Raw genomic sequence first — 11335 nt, 5'->3', positions numbered from 1 at the left:
AGTTTCCTGCTGTTAAACTAAGTTTCCTGTTAAAGTAGGTATCCTGCTATTAAATTAAGTTTCCTGCTGTTAAACTAAGTTTACTGCTGTTAAACTAAGTTTACTGCTGTTGAACTAAGTTAACTGCTGTTGAACTACGTTTCCTGCTGTTAAACTAAGTTTCCTGTTAAACTAAGTTTCCTTCCGTTAAATTAAGTTTCCTGCTGTTAAATAATCAACGCTTTCATGTCATACGTAAGGTTTAACTAAGTTTCCCTCTGTTAAACAAAGTTTCCTGCTGTTAAACTAAGTTTCCTGTTAACCTAAGTTTACTGCGGTTAAACTAAGTTTACTGTTGTTAAACTAAGCTACCTGCTGTTAAACTAAGTTTACTGCTGTTAAACTATGTTTACTGCTGTTAAACTAAGTTTCCTGTTGTTAAACTAAGTTTCCTGCTGTTAAACTAAGTTTACTGCTGTTAAACTAAGTTTACTGCTGTTAAAGTAAGTTTCCTGCTGTTAAACTAAATTTCCAGCTGTTAAACAATCAACGCTTTCATGCCATACGTAAGGTTTTTCCAACTAATATTATCTAGCTAACCCTCTCATGAGAATGAGGAAACAGTTAAATATTGTAAACCAGTAATGTTTACCAACAGCCTAAGTATTTTATCTTACTACATTAGGAACTGTATTGTCGACGTAAGATAAGACCTAGAGGTCAGTTTTATCCTCTGTGTATCTGAATAGTGAAATGAAACAAACTCGGTCAATTTACAACAAGATCACATTTTTCAGATGCGAGTTCATATATTACAATGAATTTTTCTTCAGTGAGTACTTTAATTACAAGAGGAAGGGTGCTTACTAACATGTTGCAATACATTTTTCAAGCATCGTCAAAAAGACGGGAGAGCGACAAAAACTATCTTTATATTGGAGAACGAATCCAACTAGTGTCAACGATGTCAGATGATAAGACTACACTAGCAGCTGAGTGCCGTAGAAGGCTCAAAGTCAATGGAGGCAGCATGATACACAACAAACATATTCTTCGTTAACATACAAAGTACATATATAGAGTCCGCCTGAAGAAGTCATAGAAGGCAGAAAGGTCGAGCTGTTGATCTTGGATACCTATTATGTTATTCTATATGTTCCTTCGCAATAACTTGTGTATGTATTATCTACTATAAATAGCATATATAGCAATAATGCACCGATGAGAATCACAATTGATAATACAACTTATACAATTTTCTGAAAATTAACGTTATTAGAACAAGACACCTGTATTTCACATAGGTTATGTTAATGCCAGTCAAATCGTACAGTAAAATACTAGTGTTAGCAGAGTAACGGAGTGGGGAAAACCATGCAGTATACAGTTGTCCATGGGCATTGTAAATCCTGGTTTAACATAGCTAGTCCGAATTAACTGACACCATCAACCTTTATCAAAACAAAGAGAAAGACTCTGAATTTATCTCAGCACGATCAAACACATTTAAAAAGCAGATATACAATTATACTGGAGTTTTCCTGCACTTATCTAGAAAGATAAGTGGGTTATCTGACTAGATGTATTGAAGTAAAGGATTTCACCCTGAAATCTTTAACTGCCAGATTTCTTTTTTCTTCTTCTTTCGTATAATCATCACTTATATATAAAGAACATCAGAATAGATATCAACATGAATTTATCACATACACTGTATGTTATCGCTCAATAATCAGTTGACCCCCAAAAACTCCCTTGGAGCTCGTATTTCACATTATTCGGGATTTTGTCCATTTCCAACATATCCCATCATGATATTAAGCAAAACAATTCTGGGTACACAAAATGTATGGAGATGGATTAAGTTAAGATTGTATCCCTTTGTGATTACAACAGGTGTTGAAAGGTAGGGAAATTATACAGAGGGAACACTTTACTACAGCGTCACACACACGGACACTCTTGGAAACCTGGAGTTAATTCGAAAATATAATCACAAGAATGCAGGGATAACCAAAACAAAAGGAAAGCCACCTTGAACCTCAATAAAACGGAGAAAAACGTGTGTTATGTTTATTAGAGTATGAGGACTTCAATATTGCTGTTGCCTGTAAGGCGTTATTTTAGAACTATTTTCTCTTTAGGTGACGCTGGTACATGATAGCTGAGGTTGAGCATGTGGTAATTGAACACTATAATCGTGTGGTCAGTTCCATTCATGACTACTGACTTGTAAGATATAACAACTCCAAAGAATTGTCTAACCAAGCAACAGAATGAACGATTGATGAAATGAGCAACTTATATTACAATGCACTGTATGAAATATCCTCGTGCTATTGTGTTCGTGTTTCCGTGTACTTAAGAAGTAACACGATTTCGTACTCTTATCCCTAGAAAACTGTTGTACTTACTAATGACTGCCATAGACAAGTGTACAATCTACTATTGGAAACACACAAAGTAACAACATAAAACTCCTTTAAATATAACACAAAAAGAATTTCAATAAATTTCACCTGCCGGAATTTAAACAAAATCATATAATTTAATAAATTTATTTATTTTAGCTATTTAGTTATAATAGAACCTGTTATTATTTGTGTGCAGTCTTATACCGGATTTGGTTAATGGTAAGTTACGTTTTCATTGTATTCTTTTTAAGTTTGATGAAATTGGAAATTCATTGCAAAACAAAATTAACGTTTCATTGCAAACAGTGTTTATCGATATGAGAATTACTCCTCTGCTCTTCTGAAGCGGAAAACAATTGACGAGGAGATGTGGCCTCATTTGCATACGACACTTTCGTACGTTTAACAGACTACAAAAAAGACCAGGCCATGAATAACATACATCACTCTTTTTTCCGGTATGTGTTAATGTTGAGCAAGATAACATGTTTATCAAGCAAACTCCACTTGTATGCGTGCTTTTTAATCAGTTATTAATTCTTCTGTTTTCCGGAAGAACTTCCGGTAATGTTTGTGTCAGTTTACTGACGATGGTCAAAAGTATATGACTAGACGATACTGCGCCAAACAAGCAATGCTGAAATTAACTCTAACTAGTCTTATTTCGTGAAGATTTCTTGTACTTTAATTTATTTAATGATACATATTGCATAAAGTGAATGAATATTTATAACAAGTCCATCAATACTAGTTCATTTCTTAAGGACTGCAAAAGGGCGAAAGTCACTAAAAATTCTACATCCGGAGATATGACTTCTGTATATGTATGCCTATATCTGTTCTCTCTGTTGTGATTACAATTTGAGAGACATGTTCATAACTCATTTTACGAATATCTGACATCAAGTAAACCGCTTACTGAATCTCATTATGGGTGCGGACCTCACCATTCTACAGAGACTGCTTTGATTTCGCAATAAAACATCTCGTGTAAAAGCTGTGATTAATGGTCTGCTATATCCTTTATTGTATTTGGCGAGCTTGGAATTGTTAACCGATTCTAATGCATTTGATTGTGTGTACCTCTCGTGCTATGATAGGGAGTTGCAAATTGTATTTTATGTTGCTGATGTATGAATAGAAATATTTCAAACCTTAAACAAGTGTATGAAAAATCTAGGAAAGTGTATTTTGTAGGAAGTCTATATACTTATTTAGCATGATATAATATTTGTAGTAATCTATTATATCTATCATATGGACATAGATACGAATTATGCCTGTGTCTATAATCAACGTAAATTAGTTTCAATCAAGAAAAATTGTTTAATGAATCCTCAGTTGTCTCCCTTGGAGAGCCTCGAATCAAACCTGTTCTTAATGCGTCATGGTTAGATTATTTTTATAAAAGAAAATATTTGAATGTTACTCATTTGGTTCAGGAAGGATAAGCTGTGGTCATTTTTTTCTGACATGTATATGAATTACAAGTTGAGGGTACAAAATCGAACAGGGAAGTCGTTTGTTATTAAAACAATTCGCGATCAATAAACATACCTCTGGTTGTCAGTATTTGTAATGTTATGTCATACCATGCTTTGGCGTTTTGTCCATAATCACTAATTAGATATTGTATATTTGTAGCACAGTAACACTGAAAAGTATTCCATGTGTTGTTCAACACCGGAGGATCATACATTTGTACCAAATAAACGTATACCATGTAGTTTTATTACAGATCGTACACCATAATAAACAGGACACATATTTATGAGAAGAATTTGCTGTTTCAGTGGTTCATACTTAGACTTAGTGTAAAATAAAACAAATGCAATATGGTAATACAACAGGATGCATTCTCAACTCGAAATCGACTCAAAAGAATTGAGATGATACCAAATCCGAGGAAGGCACTTCCACTTCAATCTGATAACAGAATCTGATGACCTGAGCGGGTAAGCGTTCCCTAGACCCTACGTCAGTTCCTCCTCTTATATTTCACCTTAATAGATTTTTGTGTCGTATAATGTTACAATTAGACTTAGCACAATCTCGTGTCAGTCTTCGTGCAATGCACTAATAATTCATATATAACAAACATTCGCATATAATTTTTAAACTGCTGTTACAATACTTTGAATGATTGTTATCATGTAAGTGTAAACTAATCCAACATTCGATGCACGTTGTTCATCTCTACATCTGAATCATCAACTTCAATCTTGAGATAATCTACCTTCCCTTGGTGTCATTAATCAATGTGATAAATGTATCTCTCTGCCTTAACAGCATTTGTAATATCCATGCTATAAGTTATTCCAAACTAAGATCATATCAACTTGCATTTTCGACAGCTATTTACATGCGTCCCTTCAGTCAATCGTTACTTGTGCTTTCGTGTACGTAAACATTTTACTCTATCTTAGGTAGATACAGGTATATATCCTCCTCAACTTGAAATCAATGATGATAAGACACTTCTACATCCGCCGTTTTCCTTGATTTTACTAGCATCATGACCACTTCTTAACAGTTATTTGGTTCCAACTCGGTGATATAGACTCAGATATGGCTAAAGGAGAACGGTTTTGAAGACAGCCCACGCCAAAACGTTGGTTCCTCATTAAAATTGTAATAGCTACACGGCCTACAACATGAGTGCATCATATAGCACTAAGGGATCACAGTAATAACGGGACGGAAATGTGTTTCAAGCTGTGGCTTTGCATGCCGTCACAACTGGTCTTCAGTAGGCGATGTCAAGATATGGTGGAAACCGTGGACCCAGAACGTTCAGGTTTCGTTGTGTTGACATCACTGACACTTCTATTGCTTACTATATGGAACAGATAGTTTGGGAAATAAATCATAGAATTTGAGATGGATATAGACTTGATATATAATAGATACTCATTGCAAATATCCATCAGCGTGAGTGAATAGTGTGTGTGCATAATCATTCATATTAGGAATGTGTAAAGAAATTGTATATGTGTATTTGATTATCTCCCTTTATTTTTCTGGGCTACAATACTGTTTTCTGTCACTTCAATGGAAGGGAGGTGTGCCAAATCGAGCCTTCTGCAGGCTATCAGAGTGCATCGCTGACATGAATAGGCCGATACATAACAAGGTCATAGTGACCTACTTATAAACTATGGGCTGTTGTTGTCATTTTCTTTTATCATATGCCGCTTTAGTGTGCACAATACGTAAAATATATGAAGAAATATTAAAAAAGAAATATGCAGTTTAGTCACAAAGAGGCCATGTAAGATTTCGGTCCAACTTTACCCCCCTCATATCACGGAACGGCCTCCACTATGATTAGGTTTGTTTTTATTTAGTATTGTTTAAGGTCCTGTTAACAGCTATGGTCATTTAAGGACGGCCTTCTATGTTGCAAGATGCATGCGTGTAGTGTATGCGTGTGTGTTTTGGGAGGCTGCGATATGTTCGTGTTTATAGTGCTACCTCACTGAACCATACTGCCGAAGGCACCCAGCAGGACACTTCAACTGGTCACATTATACTGACAACGGGCCTTCACTATGACCATAATTCAATGTCACAACATAATAGTATAACACCAAAGTATGTTTTGCAATAATACTTATCGGCGATAGCCAAATGAAGACCCAAAATTGCACCCCTCCTTTAAGTGGCACCGACAGGTTGAATTAACTGGTATTGTTCTCATCTGACAGGTAGTTTATAATAGAATCTATAACTTACTAATTGTGGGAATTATCAAAGGTAAGTGTTAAGTGCTAAAACCGATTTCTCAGCTCTTTCATTCCCTTGCTCATGTTTTAGTACAGGGAGTAGAGAGTCACTACCTTATCATCGTAAGGGGGAAAATGGAGTCAGATGCCAGGAACAAAATAGGTAGGAACGTTTCTTTACTTCCTTTACAAGATGTGTATGACATTTGTAGACCCGTGTTTACTTGTCAAGAACTCCGTTTCCTCTTGATAATGAGATAACTGCACAGGAGCCCAGTAGAAGCAACACACATTGCAGCAAGCTGTTCGAGCGGAAGGGAAAGCTGGACAGCAGACACTGGCACAGAGATGGCATGTGCTGAAGATAGAAGAACCCAGGCTACAGGAAGGGTTGGCCATAGAAAAAGATATTGGCCTTGTGGCATTCAGCTGAGAAATAACATTAAAAGAAGATGGGGAAAAAAAAAAGAAAAACCGTCACAAATAAATCCTTCTATGACCACAGCTTCGGTAAATGTTCTCTAGCAACCAATTGTTGAGACATGAAACATTATGGCTACGTACGGTGACCAAGCCGTGCACAAATGTCATCTTCGAATAACAATATGATAATGATATTTTTTTTGTGTAGTAACGAATGAATCATATTTTGAAAGTCGATTTTGTGACCACTGAAGATATATCTTGATACCACCTTGATACAATATGTTTCTCCTGAAAACCCATCTGCTCATATTCGTTAAATACATGCAATTATTGTTATTTGGGCCCATACGGTAACACTGCCAAGGACGACAGAGGGTCGTTTAAAAGAGACCAATTTGAGGATAATGATATAGTCTGTATAACAGAATCTCATTTAAACCCTTCAATATCTAACCTTGACATTCAGATGCACTCCTTCAATTCCAATCCTCATAGAAAAGATAGAACTACTGGTCCGGGGGTGGGGTTATAGTTTATCACAAAGATACTATTGTTATGAATAGGCGAATGGACCTAGAAAAGGATGATGTTGAACTTATATGGTTAGAAGTATTAGTTAATAATCATATATTTCTTCTTGGATGTTTATACAGACCAGAAAGTAATGTTGAATACTGGAATAAATTAGATAATACGTTGACCAGAGCTACAGATACTTCACTGGATGTGGTACTGACAGGTGATATCAATATTGATATGTTAAATCATCCGTTGAATGATCACTTATCAAGACTCCTTATCAAACATAATTTACTTAGTCTTATTAATGAACCCACAAGAATAACACCTGACAGTGCCACATCCATTGATATTATCTTTACTAATAACCAAAACATAGTTAAAAATACTCATGTATCTCCACCATTTTGCAGTGATCACTCCTCAGTACATGCTTCAATTTCTTATTCTGTATTTAAAAAAGTAAGCTATAAAAAAACTATTTTAAAATATGATGAAGCAGACTTTGATAGAATGAACAATGTCTTATTTGATATTGATTGGTTGAATTTGTCTTCAGATCAGGATTCTAATACTTATAATAGCACTATAGTCAATGCAATCACGGAGCAGGTCAATAGATTCATTCCTACAAAAGTAATAACTGTGCGCCCAAATGATAAACCATGGATGAATAATACAATTAGATTGAAAATGAGACAACGAAATAGAATTCACCGAAAAGCTAAACTAACAAATAATCCCCATTATTGGGAACAATTTAGAACCTTACGAAATGAAACTATTGACCTTATCCGTGAGGCAAAAGCAAACTTTATAAAAAATCTTGAAAAGTCACTAAATGAAAATGTGGTTACTCCAGACAAATGGTGGAAGATAGCTAAATCTATTACCAATTTTTCTAATAAGTCATCTTCTATTCCACCACTTGAATCCAACGGCCAAATAATCCATCATCCAACTGAAAAAGCAGAGCTTCTTAACAATCACTTCACTAATATTTCTACATCAACACCTGACCTTGAATTACCCCAAACAGCACAACCCAATGCCCCCTATTCACTATCAAACATTCATATCACTGAACAAGATGTTTCCGATCAAATTAATATACTCAACACTAATAAACCCCCAGGCTCTGATGGTGTTATTCCTAAAATTGTGAAAAAGCTTCATGCTTCTCTTAAATTACCTCTTATGTTATTATTCAATAAGACACTAGAGTCTGGTATAATACCTTTTAGTTGGAAACAAACAAATGTTAATGCTATTTATAAAGGAAATGGCTCATCTAATGATGTGTTAAATTACCGACCAATTTCAATTACATCATGCTTCAGTAAAATAATGGAAAATTTTTTTTTTTAAATATCTATACAACTTTTTGATTGAGAATGATATTATTACTAAGCATCAGTCTGGCTTTATACCTGGTGATTCTACTGTCAATCAGCTTTTGTTTATTTATAATGAAATTGCAAGCAATATGGATAAAGGAAAGGAGCTTCGATTTGTTTTTTGTGATATCAGTAAAGCCTTCGACAGAGTATAGCACAAAGGTCTTTTATTTAAATTGAAATTATATGGTATAAATGGAAATCTACTTTTGTGGTTTGAAAATTATCTGTCTAACAGAATGCAAAGAGTAAATACTGAAGGTTATTTTTCACAATTTAAGAATGTAAATGCAGGGGTACCTCAAGGATCTGTCCTCGGACCACTATTATTTCTTCTCTATATCAATGATATCACTACTAATGTTTCCACCAATATCAAACTTTTTGCTGATGACACTTCTCTGTATGTAATTATAGATAATAACCCAGCACAGGCCGCACAATCTCTCAACACTGATCTTACTAACATAGGTGAATGGGCAACAACTTGGGACATTAAATTCAATCCAAGTAAAACAAAATCACTCATATTTTCTAGAAAACAAGACACCCATCACATCCCACTATTTTTCCAAAATAGCCAAATCATAGACACATCATCACATCAACACTTAGGACTTACACTTCAAGATGATGCAACATGGAAACAGCACATACAGAATATATACAAAAAAGCTTACAATAGACTTAATATTCTTCGCCATGTCAAAACTAAAGTCAATAGAAAATCTTTAATTAAAATATATATGGGATTTATTAGGCCAATTTTGGAATATGCAGATATTATTTGGGATAATTGTACACAACAGGCAAAAGATATTCTTGAATCTGTACAATTAGAAGCAGCTAGGATAATAACAGGTCTTCGTTCTGGGGTATCACATGACAAACTATACAATGAACTAGGTTGGGAAACACTATCTGTAAGACGAAATAAACACAAACATGTAATGATGTACAAAATTATGCATTGGCAGACACCTCAATACTTACAAAATGTTTTAAATCCCTTTATTAATAATCAAAATGATAACCCCTACCCTCTCAGACAAACTAGGCTTTTCAACCCACCTTTATGTAGAACTAATAACTATTTTGACAGTTTTTTCCCTCAAATGTGCCGCACAATTAACATTGCAAATTCTGATCTTCTTAATTCTCCCTCTCCTGCAGCATTAAAAAAATATTTGAATAAAGATATTATTTCTGATAGTGAATCTGTTTCAATTTTCAAAACAGAAGGTAACCGAAGAGCAAGTATTATTCTATGTCGACTTCGAAACTCTTGCAGTAATTTAAATTATGATTTACACCATGACCATCTTACTAATAGTCCTGCTTGTACCTGCTCTGCTGAACATGAAACAGTATCTCATTACTTTTTGGAATGTCCTATTTTTAATAATCAAAGAACAACTTTGTTCACTTCTCTTAATAGTTATGGAAACCACAACCACATTGATAAAAACATTCTTCTCCAGGGCTGTCCTGATTGTGATGGGCTTACAAATAGAAGAATACTTGATGATGTGCATATTTTTATTGGAAAATCCCGTCGTTTTAATTTTTATATGACTTAAAGCCATGATGGTATACAAAAATATACTATATATTCTATATTTCATCCAGGAGATTCTAGTTGAGCATGACTACTGTCTATTGCGTGTACTTATCATGACATTGTAAATAATTACACTTTATATGTATTAAATGAATTTATTATTTTTAATTGTAACAGTTGTTGGTAGCAGTGACCTGTGCAATATATGCACATGGACTTTTGGTCTAAGCCTGCCAATATCTGTCTATGATAGTGTATATATATGCTGAAATAAAAGTATTTGTACATGTACTAGTGTGTGTGTGTAAGTGTGTGTGTGAGATGTTTCCTTCATGAGTTACTTCCCCTAAGCCTTGTGTTATTATGAATTATTTTGTGTTATTTTTTTCATTTGCAACATGTCTAAAATATTATGTCTCCTTGTTTATTCAACTTTGGCCATTTGACGGAGAGAATTTATATAGGCTTTGCCTGTTATTCAATCCAATTGATTATGACATCTTGTCAATAAAATTTGATGAAATGAAAGAGACCAATCATATAGAAATACGTACTTGACTGTGTACTGTTAAACAAGGCAATGATTCTAGACCGAGGTTATAGTAAGCAACGACGGAAAAGTACTTGTAATGTGATCGGATAACATCACTCTAAGCCCGCGGTCTTGTGTCATATAGGGGACCTAGCGTAGTGTGTATCGACTTCATCGCGTGCTGTTATAAACAGCAAAATCACAGAGTAAGATCATGCAGCATATCTATTAGGTTATTTATAACGAAAGAAGGTCGTACACTTCGAAATGCAGGACCAAAACCAAGGTGGACAGCAACTTCTGGTAAATACAATTTATTTCATTAGATTGTTTTCATGTGCTGTTAAAAAGCGAAAAATAATTTCACATGCCATAAATAATCTTTCAGTTCTTTAGCTAGTACAAAAATGAAGTTTAATTTTTACAAGGTCTGTGTCTAGCAAATTCTTGCGCTCTCGTTACGGGTGAACTACTACCTTATTACACTGTCGTTATAGATGAAGTATAATTGTATAACACTGTCGTTATGGGTGAGGTAATAAATTATAACACGGTCGTTAGTATTCAAGTATAACCTTAGTACATTGTCGTTTTGGGTGAAGTAGTACCTTATTACACTGTCGTTGTGGATGAAGCACTACCTTATATCACTATCGTTGTTGTTGACGTTATACCTTATTACACTGTCGTTATGGGTGAAGTAATAAATCATAACACGGTCGTTAGTGTTCAAGTATAACCTTAGTACATTGTCGATTTGGGTGAAGTAGTACCTTATTACT

General features: G+C 34.6%; 1 protein-coding gene across 3 annotated transcripts in view; it reads left to right on the top strand.

The window, feature by feature from the left end:
- The first annotated feature begins 10609 nt into the window (after positions 1 to 10609).
- Positions 10610 to 11335, top strand: part of LOC110456424 (cornifelin homolog A-like) — a 20606-nt gene continuing 19880 nt past the window's right edge. Inside the window, exon 1 of one of the 3 annotated variants that reach the window (XM_021507184.1) lies at positions 10610 to 10856. In XM_021507184.1, coding sequence (XP_021362859.1) covers positions 10821 to 10856 — 36 coding nt within the window. In that variant the 5' untranslated portion in view covers positions 10610 to 10820. The remainder of the gene's footprint in view (positions 10857 to 11335) is intronic. The other 2 variants (XM_021507182.1, XM_021507185.1) reach the window with 2 other exon arrangements.

This window comes from Mizuhopecten yessoensis, unplaced genomic scaffold (genome assembly GCF_002113885.1).
Source record: "Mizuhopecten yessoensis strain PY_sf001 unplaced genomic scaffold, ASM211388v2 scaffold8745, whole genome shotgun sequence".
In the NCBI taxonomy this organism is placed as follows: Eukaryota; Metazoa; Mollusca; class Bivalvia; order Pectinida; family Pectinidae; genus Mizuhopecten; species Mizuhopecten yessoensis.
Note: the sequence above shows the minus strand (reverse complement) of the source record. Positions and strands in the feature narration are given on the sequence as shown.